Genomic DNA, 22,901 nt, shown 5'->3' on the forward strand with positions numbered 1-22,901 from the left:
ACCACAGTACTCCGCACCTAAATATCCAGACGCCACAGTGTGCGCGCCTATTTGACGGCCGCCTAACTGTCTGCGCCTAAAAGACTTGCTCCCAAAAGTTAGTGTTTAGGGCAAGAAAATAGTAAAGGAAAGGTGTACCAGTGAAGACATAAAACAGCTTTGAGATGTCTTTTGTCTTTAATGCATGAGCGATTGTCAAAGTCTTTTGCGGGCCGCACAAAATTCTTTGACGGGCCGCATGCGGCCTGCGGGCTACAGGTTCGTCACCTCTGACTTAGATGAACCACCGAAGGGCAGTGCCAGAAATAAACAAGTCGACTTTTACACGAAAGAATAAAAATGACTGATTTTCAGCAAAAAAGTAAGGGTTCATACTCGAGTATATACGGTAAACACTAAACAAAAGTATCTGGGAAAGACAAGATAGGCCCAATGAAAAAGTTGAATTATCCACAAGTACTGTGGGAGATGCTCCTTGTGGAGAGATATCCCTGCGGTGAGATGTCCCTGCGGTGAGATGTCCCTGCGGTGAGATGTCCCTGCGGTGAGATGCCCCTGCGGTGAGATGCCCCTGCAGTGAGATGCCCCTGCGGTGAGATGCCCCTGCGACAGGTCAGCCATAGTTAGTTATCTAGGCAGGTCGGCCATAGTCATTTGTCTAGTGACAGGTCGGCCACAACAGAATGTCCTCATCCCGGATAGCTCAACACCTGCATCAAGAATCCAAGGGTTGAATATCAACTTAGTTCAAGAAATCAAAATTCTCTGGACAATCCAAAATTTCTGTATTTGACATTTAGAGACACTTTAGGTACCTGCCAGCACATCTAGAAATTAACAAATCAATTATTTGGTAACATTTTGGATCTCAATAGCTTTTGAGCAATAAAACCAGCTGATTTGATTCTGAGCAAATAAGATTAAAAAAAAAAAAACAGATAATATGTATCTTGTCTCTGTCTCAATGAAGGTAACAAAATTAGTTCATTACAAGTGGCATGCATATTGCATACATATACAGACAGGCTGCACACCTCTTACCTGTTGCAATGCAATCATACCAATGCAACCTACACAGTATGTTTTTACAATTTCTTTGATAAAGATGCAGTTTAGTTTCTTTCAAATGAATCTTTTCCGTGTATTTTTTTCTGTTATTTTCATAGCTTTTTTCTTTGTTTTTATTTTTGATAATAGGTAGATCATAATTTACTTGATTTTTACAATTGCTTTTTCTTCTGTTATGGCAATTGAGCTGCAAATCATACCTTGTGTGTAAGTCACCCCCCACTTTTTGGTCAACACTTTGGTAGAAAAAAATTTGTAGCATATTCAAATAATTATTTTGTAATAATTTTGTGTATAAAAGCTTGTAAAATTTTTAAGTGGTCACAAACTTTTGTTCATGATGGTAGTTACGGCATTCCACCAATGTTCTGTAATTCAACAAACCTGGTTTTGCTCTTTTTTTATGATGTTGCTTTACAAATGTATGAACTTCAAATGGCAATGCATTGATGTTTTTTTACCCATGTCCACTTCCAACAACTAGATTTAAATTACCTAACAAAAACTGAAATAGTAAGCAAAGCATTTCATAGCCTATACCGTATCCAACTGCATCAGAATCGAAAAAAAAAATTGGAATATAATGATGTATGAAAGAAAAGTCCTTGCGAGTTATACCTTCTACAGTCGATCAGCAACAAATAAGAACAATTTCTCTTGTTCAACATACATTAGTTCATCAGTCAGCCATTGCTTTTGATCTGCCACCTGGCGATGGAGGTGGTGATGGCTTGACAAAGCCTGATGAATCCTGGGATGCTCCTTGCAGTCGCAGGCTTCCACTTGCTGCATGCTGACGTGTCAACCCAGGACCGATTGTTGCACCAAGATTTGACCCAAAAGGATTTGGCTGAACAGAATTACTGACAAAGGGCCGATTGGAGTGAAACGTTGGGGTTGTGAATGTAGCAGGGGCATTTCCAGCGTTAGGAGATATTGATCGGGCTGTCAGGGTGGCATGTGGAACAGGACTTGATATAGCACGAGGTCGCACTGAGCTTGATGGCCCTGCAGATGTCGACAAATTCGGAATACCCCAACTTTCTGTGCTGTGGCGACTTTCCTCATCCATTTCTAAACTAGATTCTGATTCAGATAATTGTCGAGATAATGCCTCTCTTCGTTCAGTCTCCAGGAGTAATTGGCGATGTAACCTTGCATTTTCTTCACGCAAATTTTTTTCTTCACTCATAAAAAGGTTAACTTTTGAATTTCTGTCATTCTGCATCGATTTTAATTGCCTTCTCAAATACTCAACTTCTTTTTTCAAATATCTCACATGGGCAGTCAGATTGTCACTGGCGCCACCATCATATGACATAGACTGCCTAGGAGATGGGGGAGCACTCACTGGTTGATTAAGCTTTTCTTGTAAAAGCCTTTTTTCCGTTTCTAATTTATCCATTTTCTTCCAAAGTCTATTTACAAGCCCTTCTTGCTCCTTCTCAAGAGTGTTTTCTAATTCTATTTTTTCACGCCGAAGTTCTTCTAATTTGTAATGCTTATCATGAGTTTCCCTTTTTAATTTTTCAATTTTCCTCATCAGAGTATTAACTTGTTTTTCCTGTTCTTTTTCTAAGGTTTGTTCAAGTTCAACTTTCTCTTGTCGAAGTTGACTCAACTGTCTTTGCAACTCATTGGTGAGAAATTCTTCTTCGTTTTCATATTTGTTTACTAATGTTTCCTTTTCTTTCTTCAATTCTTGTATTTTTTTCATCAAAGTGTTTGAAATGAATTCTTCCTCCTGTTCAGCTCTTGCTTGGATGTTGACACTTGCCTGACGTAGCTCCTTATTTTCCTCTTGCAGAGCATTACATCGCAGTTTGTATGTTTCCAATTCCATCTTTAAAACTGTATTTTCCTGTTGCAAAGATGCAACTCGAATAGCAAGTTCATCTCTTTTCATAACATTTCGGACAGAAGCTGGATCAGTGTCAGATTCAGACTCAGACATTTCACAGTGCATTTACTGAATAGCCAATAATTAAGAAAACTAAAACCTAAACAAAAATACACATGCAACAAAAAGAAAATAATGTAAACATTGCCAAAAATTCATTCTGCATTTATTCCAGTATAAGACACAGCATTTTGTACCAAATGTTTACTCATAAAGTCAAGATGCAAGTTGCACACAAATAATTTCAAAATCATATCGAAAAAGCAGGGTAGCTAAATTGTGTTTTTTAAAGTAGCTGCATGGGGACACACGTACTTGATTACAATAGCCAAGTGCAAACAAACACCTTACTTAACGCATGTTTTGTGTGCATATGCCCGTAGTCAAAAAATACCAGGAGAGCAACTGAAAGGTTATAATTGCACTACTTTATTTACTGTGAAGGTATTTTTTAATAAAACCTTGTGAAATAAAATAAATGTACCGTACCACTTTTTTGATCTGAGTTAGGAGTTAGGAGAGCAATTTATACACCAGTGCAATTAATACTCGAATAAATACAGTAAAATGAACAAACAGGAGATTTTTCCTTGAAATAAATTCAATGGACATAACTTCCGCAAATGTTTTTGGTTTGTTAACATTAAAATATCCAGAATAGGCTATGCTACAAAAGAATCTGCTACAATATAAAATTTAATGAAATACACAAATTTTGAAACCTTGATCATCATAAGGTCAGTGCTTCATAATGTGTAAGTAAATGCCAATAAATGCAAGCAAAACTTTATAGGACGGCGTGTATAATTACAGTCAATGGATAATTAGATATGTTACAGCCTCTGTTTTTGTTGTTAAAATCAAAAACAAACAATAGTCATCAAAGTTATTTAAATGTAGACTAAATCAGAAGTCAAATATGAAAAGACAGCTACTTCAAACATGAGGATGTTATCAGCAATGCACTGACAAAACGGGTCCACGTCTTTTAGGCGCAGACAGTTATCGCCAGTCAGATAAGCGCACACACTGTGGTGTCTGGATATTTAGGTGCGGAGCACTGTGGTGCCTGTTCATTTAGGTGCTATTCCTAGTAAAGTCTGCAGATTGTATCAGCTTGGCAGGTAGGGGATTGCTTTTCACACAAAATGTTATATTGAACAGAAAAATATGTTGTTTTGTTAATGCGCGTGTGGAGATGAGGTGCGAGACAATGCTCTACTACTCTTGATATTAGCACACCTCCACAGGGCATTTGCTATGCATCCTGAACACAGGTTGCAGCCACATGGAACCTTACTTAATCGGTTATCTTTCGCAATTACTTTTACTCGGAATGGATTGGTCGTGTGGCGAGTTTGTATGAGACAACACTCTACTACATCAATACATTTCTATAGGGCATATGAACCCTGGCTACAAGTTGCAAACATAATGGTGCGACTTTGCTCGTTCAAATAAATGTCGAACACGCGCATTAAAATACAATATATTTTTCTGTTCAATATAACATTTTGTGTGAAAAGCATTGCGGGTTTAAGCAGCTTCACGCACGCAAGCCATGACCTATTTTTCTCTGTTCAATACAACATTTTGTGTGAAAAGCATTGCCCTACCTGCCAAGCTGATACAATCTGCAGACTTTACTAGGAATAGCACCTAAATGAACGGGCGCCACAGCGCTCTGCACCTAAATATCTAGACGCCACAGTGTGTGCGCCTATTTGACTGGCGCCTAACTGTCTGCGCCTAAAAGACTTGCTCCCAACAAAACAGTGCAATCCACAACAATTTACAGATTCCTTTCTAATAATCGCCACATACATACACACAACCATTGTAACCAAAGCAACACAACAGGTTGTATTCCACATGACAATCTGCATGATCAGTTGATCACGTATTTTTAAAAATATAATGTTCAATTGTTCATGTACAAATTTTCCTTTGAAATGACTTCGACATTATTGGTGATTTATATTCAATATCTCCCCAGTCCCCATTCAACTTTATTAAGTCAAACTCCCATAAAAATTACCACACATTCAACCACTTGCGATATTAGTGACATAACAGCCACTCGATTGCCTTTCCTTGCAGTAACAGATCATTTTCCATGTGGTGTTAGTTTTAAATTGATTTTAGAGCTAATTGGTTTACTGTACAAATCGTTAAATCCTTCTATTGTTATATAAAATTTAATCTTGCAAGTTGTCTTCTGGGAAAAAAAATTGGTGATGAAGGTAGAGTGTTCCAGAAAGAATGGACAAACTCATACCTTTTTGTCAAAATAAGTGATCAACCTGTATGTGTATGCCTTGTTTGTGGCAAACATGTACCAGCAAAAAAAAAAGTCAAATCTGGAGAGTCAATATGAATCCTGCCATGGTAACCTGAAAAAATTCACAGGGCAGGCTCAGCAGATAAGACTAATGTTCTTAAAAAAAGTCTCACCAAGAAGAAGAACTTTCATCCATCCTGGTTTTTTTTTTCGGTCATTTATCGGTCATTGACCGATTTTTTAGCAAAATGTCCGAAAAAAATATAGTCAATTCGGTCAAAATGTCCGAAAAATATATAGTCAATTCGGGAGTTGCACGGTTGAGTTTTGCTGATAAACGTTGAAGAAAGTTTTCTCAGATAAAACACCACAATGTTTCTCAGCGAAACTTAATGTTGTAGCTCATAGGCGCCTAACTTTTTTTTTGGCCGTGGGGGCGAAAGCTTGTTTCATCAGCAGCAACGTAAATTCAGCAAAATGTCACGCAGATGGATGACATAATTATGTCGTCACACTAGGATTACTTTTATTGCCACACTCGGAGTTATCGCTACGTTCGACCTACCGTTAATTATTATAAACAAAACTCGACCACTTCGGTTAAGCAAACACATGCCATGCGTCTGCGTAAACTAGCAGTTGATGGACTGCGACTCTTTAAGCTAAGCACAACATAAAGTTTAGCAACGAGTTAGATTTATTACCATGAAACAAGAGACGAAAAGGTTTACTAAAAAGTAAAAGGTATACTGTAAATGGAATGACAATGTCTTGAAAATGGAATGAAAATACTAACTTGATTATACGCTTGAAAATGTATATACCTGTTGAAAGTAAAATCATTCACGTTTACATCAATTCAACAGCACGTCACCTTGAATAAATTTAGAAGTTGCTGACATCCGTAAACAGCCCTTGAAAAATAGTTACGGAGAGACGTTTGATTATAGCTTCCTTTTCACAACAATATCGCAACTTATGACTGACCTGCTTCCAACTTTATGACTGACCTGTTTTCGTGTTGCAGATGAAACAAAATATGCGCATATTCCCGCCTTTGATCAGGTTTCTATGGCAACGGTCGTGTGTGCACCATGCAGTTTGCGCGAGTCCGTTGTTGCGTTGATTATTCCGCATGTGCGCAATGCGGTTTGTACCAGCCCTTGTTACGTTGGTAGGTGGTTACGTCGTGCCGAGACTTTAAGTTTATTTTCACAGCGAGTGGTTCACTGCCGCGACAGTTCACTGCAGAGGTTTCGACTTTCGAAAGCAACATCGAGTCTGTTTGCAAGCGCATAAAGCTAAACGCACTCTCCGTCTACGTAGCAAATTATGTTGTTTTTGGGTACATTCAACATCTGATGACATTGAATCGACACAAAATGATAGATTTTTGCAATGTCGCAGGCAGCAAAGTCAGTCATTTTTACATTGATTCAATGTCTGCAGACGTTAAATCAATGTAAAAATGACAGATTTTGTCTGGTGTAGAATTGTAGCATCCTACTCGTTCTAGTGATTATTTATCGCGAAGCTGTTGCAATTTGCATTCAAAAAATGTTGTCCTGCTGCCGATCGCTAGTTCATCTATTGTTTTATGTATCAATACAGCATAAAAAGTTGGCGCCTATGTTGTAGCTAGTCAGAAAGTGCAAATTTTGGTTTGTATCAGCTACTTGAAAGGAAATATTTTCCTCAGAAAAAATGACCGAAATAAATAAAAAATGACAGAATTTTCTCAAGTCATTTCGGACAAATGACCGAAAAAAGTCAGCGAAAAAAAAACCCAGCATCCATCTCACTGAGAGTTCTTCCTCTCATTAAATATAAAACCACTTGTGTGCTTTGGGTATTTTTATACAAATTTTTAAAGCAAAAAATTATTTGGCCTGCCCAAAATGTTGTGCAGTTTATATGACCCGCAGTATTATGTAGGTTTCCCAATCTCTGATATAGACTTAGTGGTGCGGTTTTAATAGTGAAAATAAATACATTAGATCAGGGTTTTCCAAACTTTTTTAGAGCGCTCCATTGAACAACAAACAGAGTACGGTATCAAAACTCCTCTCAACAAAAAAGTACTGTATTTTACGGACCATAAGGCACAATTTAAATCCTTTTTTTCCTTATAAATTGATCGTGCGCCTGATAAGCCGGTGCGCCTAATGTATTGATCAAGTAGTACTTTATTGCCTACACTCAAAACCAGTACCGATACTATTATTATATAAATAAACCACCGTCTTACACAATAAACTACGATAAAAGCAACCAGGGCTGCGATTTTTGCCTTTTTTGGTGACGAGGTCACTCGACACGCGCCATCACTATTCGACAAACGCCGTGCCTTACAAAAAAAAAAGGAAAATAAAAAGGTAAAAAAAAACTGAGAGAGGACTAATCGTCGTCAGGTCGAGAAACAATCGGGGGGGGGGGGCATCACGTGATGCAATCATAAGAGTGCTGACTTACGTAAACTTTCTTGCGCCAGGTACTTCAAAGCAAGGTCTAAATGTGACGCTTCACACGAGAAACTCCCAAGGTGTCAGCGCAGCCATTTTGAACACTGCGGGAGAATGCTTTGATCGAAGTTCCAATGCCTGGCATCAAACATTTCGCCACACACGTTTTGTGCTATTCGACACAGCGGGTTTCTTTTATAGATAAAATAACCGAAATAGGCTACTTTATTTGTCAACGTGTTTGCAAGTTTGTATTTATGTCTGACTTATGCACTTGTTGTTCCAAGCTTGCAGAAATGTTTTGCAATGTGAATAAGGAATAGTAGACAGATAAACACGGTTGCAACTTGACTTCCATCCACTAAAAGGTTTTCTGTGATTACGTAATGGGCGATTTTGCATTCACAAAAGCACACAACCCAGCTGGCAAAACCCGTCGTTTTTACATTGATTCAACGTCTGCAGACGTTGAATCGAAAAAACGAGAAGCGAAAAATATACTAGAGTAGTCTATCACGAGTCACGACCTCACTGTTTGATTTGTAGTGATGTACCAAAAGTAGCGATACGCACGCTTTTACGTTAAATAACTCAGGGGGAAAAGTAAGTTAATTTTGGGTTGATTCAACGTTCGAGTCAGCACAAATCTACTTAATTTTCCTGGCGGGTTACATTGCGTACCCAAATAGCAAAAATCATCATTTTTGCATTGATTCAATGTCTACAGACATGAAGTCAATGCAAAAATAACGAATTTTGCTGCCTGCGTAACAATGCCCAAGAAGAAATTTACGTTTGTTTTACATTAATTCGACATCTAGCGAGTTTGAATTATCATAAAATAACGTTAATTGTTCAACCAGGTACCGGTAACAAATTAATATCTCACTGCGAGATGATTGCCTCGATTTACGTTTACACTAACATAATTTCGGCACAATTGAGATACCGCGAGCAAACACGAGTCTGTTTGATAAAGAACTAGCTGTCAGAATCGGAATCATAAGACGCTGTATGGGAGGATGAGGTTGTCGCGTCATCACTGAAATACTTGAAGACGCAAAACTGCCCGTTCATGAACGCGCAATGCCATTTGATCAGAATCATTATTTTTCTTTTCTGCCGAAGAACCATTTATCTAATTTCGTATTACTTTTTTAACTTGACCCCGTAGCTTTTCTAATTCCAATTTGTTTCCGTCATAAAGTTCTTTACAAATTTTGCAAAATACCACACTAATAGCAGGTAAATTCCACTTTTTAACTGTATCTTCTTTCACCATAATTTATATTCGCAACGACATCGGTAAACAATAAGCATTCGATGAAAGAATAACATTTGCGTAACAATTAAGCCAGTATTCGTAAGGTGGCAAACTTTTTACAGTTCACAAGAGCATTGTCGGCGCATAAAATAACTTGCGTGCTCTGGGCTACCGCCGTGTGACACGCAATGAAGAAGCGCATAAAATTTCGTTTGATTAAACATTAAAGCATACGGCAATTGTCGCAGCAATCTAAGGTGTGTTGATTTGGCGACGGCAATGTTTTTTGCCGTCGTAGATGGAATCACTCAACCAGCGTGCGATTAAAAGCAGTAAGTGACTCTGATACCACAACTTGTGCGGTAACTCGCGGCCAAACGCTTATAATCTGACTCTTGTGACGTCATATTACTATTCGACAAACAAGCGTAGAATTTTTGGTCGTTCGACAAGAAAGAAAAAATCGCAGCCCTGAAAGCAACTAGCAACTGTGATATTCACTAGGCCCATTTTTTCTTTTGCTCATTGTACTATTGTGACTTGCTTACATTTATTACGCAACAAGTAAACTGTGATATTCACTGAAATACTCACTAGCTTTATACGCTAACCCACACTCCTTAAAATATGTTGTGTTCTATAGCCCAGTGCGCCTTATGTATAAACAAAAAACTAATGAAAGCAATTTATTGACAGTGCGCCTTATAATTGGGTCTGCTACTATTCGGCTAGTCCGATTCGGCTATTTCCCTTTTCGGCTACAGCCCGATTCGGCTAGTCCGATTGGGCTAGTTCCCTATTTGGCTACAGTCTTTATCAGTTAGTTCCCTATTCGGCAATTTTTTGAAAATCAAACGATAATCCTTCTGTAATCCAACAAAATCCTTCTGTAAATCCAATGACGCCTTCTGTTTATTTAGAGAATTTTGTATTTTATTCCACAATATGGTTTCTTTTGCATTCCGACAAAGAAAAACAAATTGAAATGAAATTTAGCGAAAAATGTTTGAACTATTAAATTGAACTGTTTGCTCACATAAAATCGACAACGATGCCTTCTGTTTATTTAGAGAATGTTGTATTTTATTCCACAATATATTTTCTTTTATATTTGAAATAATTGAAGCTTTAGATGAGTGGGGTTTACACCTAACCACTGAGATCTTAAATCATATTTATGACACTGGAAACATCTCTAGTGATATGGTACGTTCCATATTCATAACTTTACCAAAGAAAACCGGAGCAACAGAATGCTCACTCCACAGAACAATTAGCCTTGTGAATCACTTAACAAAGATCTTACTCCGAATCATGATGATGAGATTGAGACCAAAACTAAAATCGGAAATTTCAACAGCACAGTTTGGAATTGTTCAAAACAAAGAGACCACAAAAGGAATTTTTACATTAAAAATGATAACAGAGTATGTCCGATTCTTCTGTGTATTTAGAGAATTTTGTATTTAGAGAATTTTGTATTTTTGAAGACTTTTGTATTTTTGAAGAGAATTTTGAGAATTTTGTATTTAGAGAATTTTGTATTTTTGAAGACCGATACTATTGAAGCTCTCATGCGCAATACGCAATTACGCATATGCATGAACAGCCCCGACTGCGCCACTCACAACCCCAGGGAGCAAGTCTTTTAGGCGCAGACAGTTAGGCGCTGGTCAAATAGGCACACAGCCGCACACACTGTGGCGTCTGGATATTTAAGTGTGGAGCACTGTGGCGCCCATTCATTTAGGTGCTATTTCTAGTAAAGTCTGCAGATTGTATCAGCTTGGCAGGTAGAGCAATGCTTTTCACACAAAATGCTATATTGAACAAAAAATATGTTGTATTTCAATGCGCGTGCTCGATATTTATTTGTTGTTAGTCCAGGTTTGCGTCGGCAAAAACCTTATCAATAAATTATTCAAGTTTAAGAACATGACTGAGTTCACTTTTAGTGAGTCAAATAATAACTACACTAAACATCAGTAAAAAATATACCATAGCCTATATTAAGCGGGTGTAGGCTTGAGTGAAGAGTAACTTAGTTTTCCGTCAAAACCCCGACTAGGTTTAATAACGAGCTAAGTCGCACCATTATGCTTGCAACTTGTAGCCAGGGTTCATACGCCTATAGAAATGTATTCATATAGTAGAGCGTTGTCTCATACGTACCCGCCACACGACCAATCCATCCTGAGTAGAAGTAATTGCGAAGGTTCCATTTGGCTGCAACCTGTGTTCAGGATGCATAGCAAATGTCCTGTGGAGATGTGTTTTTTGTTTCAAAACATGTTTTTTTGTTCAATATAACATTTTGTGTGCAAAGCATTGCTTTACCTACCAAGCTGATACAGTCTGCAGACTTTACTAGGAATAGCACCTAAATGAACGGGCGCCACAGCGCTCTGCACCTAAATATCCAGATGCCACAGTGTGCGCGCCTATTTGACCAGCGCCTAACTGTCTGCGCCTAAAAGACGTGGACCGCAACCCCAAGCCTGCCGTGATCTCGTGGAATACTGATAATATTTTGGAGAGGCGACCACATCACGGAAAAAGCAACAAATAATTGTGCTTTTTCTAATGGTTTGTTTAGTCTTTATGTCATTTCACTCACATGACATGCAGAAATAAACCTTAAGAAAAAGGATGCAACCTAGTTCGTACCCTGAACAGTTCGTACCCTCAGTTCGTACCCTGAAAAGATCGAGAGAAAACATTAAAAAAAGCGGAAGTCGCTGATCGCAGTTTCCGCAAACATTTTAAAATTTTCCCCCTGAAAAGATAGCACAAAGCCGAAGTCGCTGATCGCAGTTTCCGCTAACCTTAACCGTAACCCTATCCTAACGCTAACCCTCGCTCATCGCAGTTTCCGCAAACATTTTTCCGCAGTTTCCGCTAACCCTAACCATAGACTAATCTATGCTCTAACCCTAACCTTCGCTGATCGCAGTTTCCGCAAACATTTTTTCATAGTTTCCGCTAACCCTTACCCTAACTCTAAGTCTCTAACCATAGAGTAATCTATGCTCTAACCCTAATCCTCGCTGATCGCAGTTTCCGCAAACATTGTTTTGCAATTTCCGCTAACTGCAGTTTCCGCTAACCCTTACCTTAACCATAGAGTAATCTATGCTCTAACCCTCGCTGATCGCAGTTTCCGCAAACATTTTTTCGTAGTTTTGCAGTTTCCGTTAACTGCAGTTCCCGGTAACCTTTACCCTAACCATAGAGTAATCTATGCTCTAACCCTCGCTGATTGCAGTTTCCCCAAATATTTTTCCGCTGTTTTATTTTTCCGCAGTTTCCGATAACCCCAACCCTCGAGTTTGTTTGCGGAAGCTCCGATCAGCGAGTTCGGCTTTGTGTTATGAAACTGCGATCAGCGACTTCGGCTTTTTTTAATTTTTTCTCTCGATCTTTTCAGGGTACGAACTGAGGGTACGAACTGAGGGTACGAACTGTTCAGGGTACGAACTAGGTTGCACCCAAGAAAAAAAGCCTAGTAAAACTTTGCACAGCAGAAAATAGTAGCATTAGTGTTTGTAGAAGTTTTCCGACTCGTGCCCAGAGCATTGTGACGCAAGAAACCACACGACCTCCTAAGGTATACAGCGCTTTGACTCTTCAAGCACACGTCGTTGGTCTGATGAAAGCCTTTCAGAGGGACTTTGCCAAAATCTTAAAAAGCCTTCTAAACCGTAACTTTAGTTCTCAAATGGGAAAGAATTATCAAGATAAAATGATTAAGCATGACGATCGACGTTAAAACTGGTATGTCCGCCGTGAGACTTAATTTGTCCGCCGAGATAACTGCTCAGACCGGATACATTTGTCCGCCGTCAACAAAAACGAATTTCGAGGCCTGGTCTCCACATCTAACTATGTCAAGCATAGGCGCTAGGGTGTTGCAGGCCCTCTCGAATTTTGCTTAATTCATAAATTTTCATCGACGTTTACCTCCACCGCCAAGGCCATTTTGAGGCCCACTTTTTGCATTTTGTCATGTTTTTTTGCCACTAGAGGGCAGTGTATAAGTTTTGCAATACTGGGGGTATATTTAAAAGATACTCTATGATGTTCTGAATAATGTTTAAAAAAAATTAGAGAAATGGAATAAGTATATCCAAAAATATTCAAGTTTTGTCACTAACTTTTTGCACAATACTGCCCCTAGTGATGAAAAGAAAAATTAAAATATCTTAAAAACTACTCGTTATATTGTTATGGAACTTGCATGCACCCCCCCATTTTCATGGGTAAGGAGTTTGATTTTAGCAATATTTTTGCAAAATATTACCACTAAAGGGCGGTAATTCTAATTTTGAACTATTTTTCTGTAAAAAGGTGATATTGCATGGCGATCTATACTACTGGCCTTCCCAACGTGGCAACAGCCAAACAATGTGGGGGCCTATTAAGTTTTGGCAACTAACAGGTATTAGGCGTAAAAAAGGCGTCTTTGCATGAATTATTACTAAAATCAAATACTTCTGGATTAGAAAACGAATTTTTTAACATACGGTACTGAGTGTTTTGAAAGTTGGGTCACTCTTGATTTCGTGTACCTTGATTCTGTTGATATTTTGATTCTCATGGTATTCTTAACATGTAGCTATTGTCCTGCTTTCTTGCCACTTATTTAATAATATTACATCTTAATTACGTTTTGGCACTGTATTAACAATTTTTAGGCTAAAAAACATTGCTTGAGCAATGAAAATCGCTGATTATATGTTGTAACACTTATCTCAAGCGGTAAATTGAAATTTCGTATAGGCCCCCACATTATTTGGCTGTTGCCACGTTGGGATGGCCAGTAGTATAGATCACCATGTGATATTGTAATGCTGCATTTCTTGAGCTGTGCTATCTGAAGAATACAATTTCATGGCTTTTGCACAATGAAATTTATTCAATTGTAAAGAAACTGCATCATGCATACACTACATCAATAAATCCAAACAGGCAATGTGAGTCTTAGTTAACACAATTTCCGCAAAGGCAGTTGTGCATCTTCATTGTGTTGATAAACGACATTTTCTAAGATTTGGTACGGTATCTTTCTTCGATCCTCCTCCACCACTTGAATATAGTTTTGCGGATTTTTTTCTTGCTTTGCTAGATGAAGAAAGTCGGACACCAGTTTTACCCCTCTGCTGAATCATTACAGACTCTGAGTGCACTTGCACAAGTACAAAAAACATTTTGCTACTGGCATTTGCATAGGAGCACAATGACAATGAGTTATCATTAACAATGTCTGGCAGCTGTGGCTTACTGTAGGGTCATTCCATGCCAAATGAGCAAATTTTTTGGAAAAATTACACCACATGTCATAAATTTTATTGAAATTTGGCATACTTGTAGATGTCAAGGAAATATGAAGAAAGCAAAAAAAAATTGAAAAATTTTAAACATTGGTGGAGTTGTGGTCATTCGAAAAATCACCATTTTTGCCTGTTCCGCTTCAGTGATTTTGTCCAACTTCTTGTTATATTTCTAATTTCTTAACTTACAATCATACAAAATGGCTGAAAATTGCTAGACAGATATTTTAAGACCCAAGGAATTCAAAAATATATATTAAAAAGTCGTCAGAAAGATACTTGATGTGATTATAGAGGTTTCAACTTGATACATGCATTTTTCGGAGGCCAAACTTTGGGGTCCTAAAAAAAAATGGGTATAAAAATTAAGAACTGAAATTCATATGTTTTATACTTATATCAATACTCTTTCATGTCAAATAAAAAATATGAATTAATTTTGATAACTATTATAATAAAAACTAAATTTTTTGACTTGCAAATTTTGTACTTTTTTACACTCATTGTTCAAGATTTTTGTCTATGACATCACAATTCACATTATTGCTTGTTGATGACATCACAATTTACATATTGTTTGTCATGACAATTGTTATGTAGCTCATGAATGAATTGAATACTGGTAATGCACTTAGGTTTAGTGTTGTAGGCCATGCACCATAGTAGTGGTAACTTGTAGAGGTAATTACAGTACTCTTTTAACTGTGATTTCAATTTTAGGTTGTCCTAAGTATTAGCAATGTATTATTCCTAACATGCTCGACAGATCTTGCAACCAGGAAATATACTTTTCCTACTGTTCAAGTGTTCAAAGCCCATCTATCTGCTTGAAGCAGAGAAATGTCAATGTTCATCTGTTTCTGCAATTCCACCAATGTCCACAAACCCACTGCTTCTGGCAAATTGAATTTTATGGCACAATTTGCCAATTTTTTTCCAATGCCGCGTAGCTGTGATGAATAATTGTGTTATTGTAATTAAAACAATGAAAACTATCAATACTACAAAAAAGTGCTCAATGCTAAGCAAAAAAGCAAAGCAGAGCAAATTAAATCAAATATAGTTATTACTATCTGAAGCCTTTACAAATTGTTTCACCTAACGGATCATCAGAAGGTCTGCAAAAACATGCAAAAAAAGTAATGAATCGATAATTCCTGAAAAGATATTAAATATTACAACTGTAATTTAATCTGCAAAAAAAACCCTTTAAACCTGTACTTCCTGAAATGATATTAAATATTATAACCGTAATCCAATCTGCAGAAAAAAAACCTCAGAATTACTAAGGGCTACCTCCATCCATTACTACAAAGTTTCAATTAATTTGTCCATCTGGAAACCAAGCAACTTGATGGCAACCTCTATGACATCACAAAAAAGCAAAATGCAGTTTGATGATCAATGCAACCTGTAGTAATCTGAACAAAATAAATGGAAATTGTTTGTTTAAAAACCTGTAAAAATTAAATGAGATTTATAACCTGTAAGAATCAAATGAAATTTAATTTTTTCAAAATTATAACCTGTGAAAATCACAAAGAATTGTGATGATGTAACCTGTAGTAACCTGAACAAATGAAATAAAATCATGAATTGAAATCATTTAATTTTCACAGGTTTAGAAACAGATTTCATTTCATTTGTTCAGGTTACTACAGGTTACATCATCACAATTCTTTGTGATTTTCACAGGTTATAATTTTGAAAAAATTAAATTTCATTTGATTCTTACAGGTTATAAATCTCATTTAATTTTTACAGGTTTTTAAACAAACAATTTCCATTTATTTTGTTCAGATTATTACAGGTTGCATTGATCATCAAACTGCATTTTGCTTTTTTGTGATGTCATAGAGGTTGCCATCAAGTTGCTTGGTTTCCAGATGGACAAATTAATTGAAACTTTGTAGTAATGGATGAAGGTAGCCCTTAGTAATTCTGAGGGTTTTTTTCTGCAGATTGGATTACGGTTATAATATTTAATATCTTTTCAGGAAGTACAGGTTTAAAGGTTTTTTTGCAGATTAAATTACAGTTGTAATATTTAGTATCTTTTCAGGAATTATCGATTCATTACTTTTTTTGCATGCTTTTGCAGACCTTCTGATGATCCGTTAGGTGAAACAATTTGTAAAGGCTTCAGATAGTAATAACTATATTTGTGTTATTGTAATTAAGTAAAACTAATGTAGTACTAATAGGACAACCTAAAATTGAACACCAAACGTAAGTGCATTATCAGTATTCAATTCATTCATGAGCTACATCACAATGTCATGACAAACAATATGTAAATTGTGATGTCATAAACAAACATCTTGAACAATGAATGTAAAAAAATACAAAATTTGCAAGTCAAAAAATTTAGTTTTTATCATAGTAGTTATCAAAATTAACTCATATTTTTTATTTGACATGAAAGAGTATTGATATAAGTATAAAATATGTGAATTTCAGTTCTTAATTTTTATACCCATTTTTTTTTGGCCCCCAAAGTTTGGCCTCCGAAAAATGCATGTAGAAAATTGAAACCTTTATAATCATATCAAGAAGTTCTCTATTAACTTTTTAACATACATTTTTGGATTCCTTGGGTCTTAAAATATCTGTCTAGCAATTTTCAGCCATTTTGTTTGATCACAGGTTGAGAAATTAGAAATATAGTAAGAAATTGGACAAAATCACTGAAGCGGAACGAGCAAAAATGGTGATTTTTCTAATGACCATAATTTTACTAATATTTAAAATTTTTTTTGCATTCTTAATATTTCTTTGACATCTACAAGTATGCCAAATTTCAATAAAATCTATGACATGTGGTGTAACCCATTTGCTCATTTGGCATGGAATGACCCTGTATCCATTACCAAACCTGTTTGTAACCTGGCCATGGAAACTTGCATTTAAACGCAGCAGAGTTCCAGCCAAAGCTTCCTTTTCATCCATAATGACTTGTTTGTCCCATAGAACTAAGGGGATCAGCTCCCTAGTTACATACCATGTGTGCCTACCTAAAGCTTTTAAAGCAGCAACACTGATAATTTTGTCTACTGCATCATAGCTTTTGATGTCACTTACCAGTTGCTAATCTTCTTGGGGTGCTGATGCAGCAATTGGACAGTTGAACCACCATCCATTAAATACAAAAGTCAACAAATCGCTCTAATTTTTGTATTTGTGACTTGGAAATGATTCCTTGTGGTAGAAAGTCTTGCAGCATTACCATCTTATAGCAATAGAGCTGCTTTCCCATCTACCTTGCTCGATGGACTGCACCACATTTTCCAATATGTTTTCTGCATGCTAGGCAGAGAAGTGGTTTGTCTAGCTTTATTTGAAGAAAAATGCATGCAGCAGAGAGATGGAATGGAAAAACAAGAAAAATTTAAAACAACAACACCCAAAACTTTTTTCAAGCCATCTCTCTGCTGCATGCATTTTTCTTCAAATAAAGCTAGACAAACCACTTCTCTGCCTAGCATGCAGAAAACATACTGGAGAAGTTATACTTTCTCATGTGTGGGAAGTCGAAACGTCAAGATCTCCAGGCATTGAACTATTCAAAAGATTCCGGAACAAAGGATTCGATGCAACCCCACACGCTGCAGCTGTACTGCATACCAAAGTTCCTCAAGAGTTGGGAAAATTTGTAACAACTCAAAGCAGAAAAGTGGAAGCACTTATAAATTTTGAGAGAGATATGCAAAATTATCAGAGGGGTGATTACAAAGAACTTTTAGACCTGATTGCGGTGTACATTGGAATCAACAGTGGACAGTACAACTTCATGAAATGCGTGCAGTCTATCGAGCAGGGTCTGCTATAGTGTTGGGCGATATATCGAATTTTCGATACGATACGATATCTTTTCAATATCGATATTTATTTCAATATCGTTCGATAACTCATAACTGCAAACCCCTACAAAAACATTGCCAAAGCCAAACGGCAAAAGTTGAAATTACCTCGGCAATTGCTGTGAACGTTTATAACAAAAAAAAATGTACCAAACATGGAAAACGAGAAGCGAAAAATATGCTAGGTTAGTCTATCACGACCTCACTGTTTGATTTGTTGTGATGTAATAATACCAAAAGTAGCGATAAAGCGAGCAACGCGATACGCACGCTGTTACGGTAATTCACGTTGAATAACTCAGAGGGAAAAGTAAGTTAATTTTGGGTTGATTCAACGTTCGAGTCAGCACAAATCGATTTAATTTTCCCGGCTGGTTATAGTGGTTATATTGCGTAACAACAATGCCCAATAAGAAATTTACGTTTGTTTTACATTAATTCGACATCTAGCGACGTTGAATTATCATAACGTTAATTGCTCAACCAATTACCGGTAACAAATTAATCGCTCCCTGCGAGAAGATTGCCTCGACTTAGGTATGCACTAACATAATTTCGGCACAGTTGGGATACTGCGAGCAACACAAAGTCTGTTTGATGAAGAACTAGATGTCAGAATCGGAATCATCAGATGCTGTATCGGAGGATGAGGTTGTCGTGTCATCACTGGAATCGGACACCTCAAGAGGATCATCGCTTGGCTGTAAATCTACACTGTCTTCGCTGTTCGCAATGAAGCGTCCACGTTTTGCGGCTTTCGTGCTTTGATACCCATCCACAGTCCACACGCCTCTTTCGCAGAGCTCCATCAGGGTGTTGATTAAGGAGCAAATCTATGGCTGTGGCATAACGACTGGGAGGAATGTCTAACCCTAACCTTACAAGCGCTCTTGTGGCCTCGGCATTTTTATTGCCGACGCTAATGCGCCATTCATGCATCTGCGTCGGCAATCACCTCGGAAATTGCCGACACTAATTTCGAAGACTGAGAAACTCTTTTCTTAATTAGTACAAAAATATCGAAAAGTATCGAAATATCGAGTATTTTTTCAAATATCGTATCGTTTTGTTTTTTTCAATATCGCCCAACACTAGTCTGCTACTATTCGGTGAGTCCGATTCGGTGAGTCTGATTCGGTGAGTTCCTAATTTCTAACCCCTAACCTTAACTCCTAACCCCTAACCCTAAAACGGCAATGATAATTAGGCTACAGTACCCGATAATTTAAAAAAAAAATTGAAAAAATCCCCCGTTAAGGGATCGGACTCACCGAATCGGACTAACCGAATCGGACTCACCGAATCGGACTCACCGAAACGGGCCATTCCGCATCGAGCAAGGTAGATGGGAAAGCAGCTCTATTGCTATAAGATAGTAATGCTGCAAGACTTTCTACCACAAGGAATCATTTCCAAGTCACAAATACAAAAATTAGAGCGATTTGTTGACTTTTGCTCTTTCGTATTTAATGGATGGTGGTTCAACTGTCCAATTGCTGCATCAGCACCCCGAGAAGATTTGCAACTGGTAAGTGACATCAAAAAGCTATAGTAGACAAAATTATCAGTGTTGCTGCTTTAAAAGCTTTAGGTAGGCACACATGGTATGTAACTTAGGGAGCTGATCCCCTTAGTTCTACGGGACAAACAAGTCATTATGGATGAAAAGGAAGCTTTGGCTGGAACTCTGCTGCGTTTAAATGCAAGTTTCCATGGCCAGGTTACAAACAGGTTTGGTAATGGATACAGTAAGCCACAGCTGCCAGACATTGTTAATGATAATTCATTGTCATTGTGCTCCTATGCAAATGCCAGCAGTAAATGTTATTTGTACTTTTGCACATTTCAACAACTTTTCTTGCCATACACCCAAAAGAGTGGGAAATAGATGATGGTTATGCTTCTGCTCAGGCCTGGAAAAAATGGGGAATCCGGGAATGACATTCCCGGGAAATTTGTCGGTTCGCGGGAAATTTTTACCGTAAGAATCACGTTACTAACGTCTTTCATTCACCGTCAACCGCCATCGTAATTTGCTGACGCATTGCAGTTCCGACACTGCTTCGTATCACTGCGTAGTGCGTATTTACGATTTCCAACTTGTACCTCAGAGCTGAACAAGTTCTTAGCAAAATTGCGCAAATATATTGCAGTAGTCCGCCTGAAAGCGTCTTAAAAAGCAAGGGAAATGTAATTGAAAAAATTCGAAATGTTTGCGGAGGTACAAAAAATCCACAAATAAAAAATAAATAAATAAAGACATTAGCAACGAGCTGCTCATTCACTAGAATGAGCCTCACATAAGCAAGTGTAATTTTAGCATCGTGAAACAGGCTCTTAACCTACATTTCAAAGGAAAACTACGGCATTTTAGTACTAATAACGTTCGCTCGAAAATGTACAAGGTGTCTGCTGTGGTAGATAGACCAAACAACAAGAAATCGTCACCATCTTTTATGTCCTGGTAATGTATTTGTAGTAATTTCGCATGGGCAAAACTTGCTTGCGGTTTCTTTGATTTACAAAAACAGCTGTTTTAGCGTCGTAATTTTGATTTTGTTGTCAATTTAATTAATGCGTTTCGTTATTCTTCGTGTAACCAACTGGTTGTTTTGTAGGTTACAGAAGTAATTTTCCCAACGTCTTGTGTTCTCACTCAGCAAAACTTGTTGTGCATTCAGCCGCCTGGCCGTTTTTTGTGCTATATGCCTATATCGCTTAATAGTTAGTTATGCTATTCATGCACATTGCACATACTATCAACCCGTTCGAGCATGAAGCATATTGTCAACTTGTCAAGTACGTAACAAGCGGCTCGTGATCTCGTATTGTTTCAAGCTGAACACACGTTCAGCCACTAACCTCAACAAAAGAAGAAACAAGACTTAAGCAATGGAAACAACAATTCGAAAATGACCCATCATACACTGAAATGAAGATCCCACCATCAGAGCCCCTCCCCCCAGAGCAAACGCTCCTTGGGCAAAGTGGAAAACATTAAATCGACTCTGAACCGGTGTTGGACGTACTAAGTCTACAATGGTGGAGTGGGGCTACGACACGGGCCCTGTTGCATGTATCTGTGGCACCGAGCCCCAAAAAACGGACCACCTTCTTGTTTGCCCTCGGCTTGCCACCCGGTGCAGTAGGTGGAACCTGTCAGAGTGTCAGTGTATAACTCCGTTGCGGAAGAATGTGTCAATCTGTGGTGTATCAACGAACTTTAGAAGACTCGATAGAAGAAGATTCCGATCAAAATGGGCACATCAGGCACAAACAGTGTGCCATGCCTGCTTACGAATAACATACGATACCAAGACTGTTTATTGGAACTGTTTATCGGCAGCAGTGGCCGAGTGGTTAGCGCGTTGGGCTCGCAGTCGAGAGCCTGCATGTTCGACTCCAGCCACCCGCACTTGCTGTTGTTTCTCTGGGCAAGAAACTTTACGATAATTGCCTCTACCCAGTGATTGATTTCGAGTAATGGGTAGTACCAAATTTAAGTCATAAGTAGAGTAGACAACCGGAAACAGACATTGCCGTCGGCTGCAGCGTGGGTCAGGTGTACGTCAGAAGGTGTACACCGATGCATAGCGCTCAAGCCCGCTTTCCCGCAATGCAGGATAAAGATATGAAAAACAAAACAAACTATGAAGCTACAGATGGCCGTCTATATTTTTTGCGTGAGGCTTTTTGCCGGAAAACTGTAAACGGTGTAATTATGACATCATTATCGTGCTTGTAAGCCGCGGGAAATTTTTTTGCTAAAAACAGATTCCCGGGAAGCTAAACATTTTTTCCAGCCCTGCTTCTGCTAATGGTATCATAAGTGCACTCAGAGTCTGTAATGATTTAGCAGAGGGGTAAAACTGGTATCCGACTTTCTTCATCTAGCAAAGCAAGAAAAAAATCCGCAAAACTATATTCAAGTGGTGGAGGAGGATCGAAGAAAGATACCATACCAAATCTTAGAAAATGTCGTTTATCAACACAATGAAGATGCACCACTGCCTTTGCGAAAATTGTGTTAACTAAGACTCACATTGCCTGTATGTATTTATTAATATAGTGTATGCATGATATAGTTTCTTTACAATTGAATACATTTTATTGTGCATAACCCATGAAATTGTATTCTTCAGATAGCACAGCTTAAGAACTGCAACAATATCGCCTTTTTACAGAAAAATAGTTTAAAGTTAGAATTACCGCCCTCTAGTGGTAATATTTTGCAAAAATATTGCTAAAATCAAATTCCTTACCCATGAAAATGGGGGGTGCATGCAAGTTCCATAACAATATAACGAGTAGTTTTTAAGATATTTTAATTTTTCTTTTCACCACTAGGGGCAGTATTGTGCAAAAAGTTAGTGACAAAACTTGAATATTTTTGGATATACTTATCCCATTTCTCCAATTTTTTTTAAACATTATTCAGAACATCATAGAGCATCTTTTAAATATGCCCCCAGTATTGCAAAACTTATACACTGCCCTCTAGTGGCAAAAACATGAAAAAATGCAAAAAGTGGGCCTCAAAATGGCCTTGGCGGTGGAGGTAAACGTCGATGAAAATTTATGAAACTTCATATTTGTGGTCTACTGATCTAAACACAGTACCACAAAAAAGGTAAGCATGGTGAAACCCAGTATTAAATTTCATGGGGCGCCTGCAACACCCTAATAGGCGCCTAACTATTTTTTTGGCCGTGGGGGCGAAAGCGTGTTTCCTCAGC

At 37.9% G+C, this 22,901-nt stretch overlaps 1 protein-coding gene across 1 annotated transcript; it reads right to left on the reverse strand.

Annotated features, from left to right (window-relative positions):
* Positions 1 to 477: 477 nt before the first annotated feature.
* On the reverse strand, positions 478 to 3,063 carry LOC145784283 (coiled-coil domain-containing protein 6-like). The gene is made up of 2 exons (XM_082596075.1): positions 1,739 to 3,063; positions 478 to 710 (listed from the first exon to the last, which is right to left on the reverse strand). Exon 1 carries the CDS (start codon positions 3,032 to 3,034, stop codon positions 1,748 to 1,750), a length of 1,287 nt encoding a protein of 428 aa, XP_082452201.1. The 5' UTR covers positions 3,035 to 3,063; the 3' UTR covers positions 478 to 710; positions 1,739 to 1,747.
* Positions 3,064 to 22,901: the final 19,838 nt, after the last annotated feature.

Source organism: Aplidium turbinatum, chromosome 15, assembly GCF_918807975.1.
Source record: "Aplidium turbinatum chromosome 15, kaAplTurb1.1, whole genome shotgun sequence".
Taxonomy (NCBI): Eukaryota; Metazoa; Chordata; class Ascidiacea; order Aplousobranchia; family Polyclinidae; genus Aplidium; species Aplidium turbinatum.

What these genes read in the sequence shown, in the direction of transcription:
- LOC145784283 (XM_082596075.1), bottom strand. Translation starts at nt 3,034, where the DNA reads ATGCACTGTGAAATGTCTGAGTCTGAATCTGACACTGATCCAGCTTCT.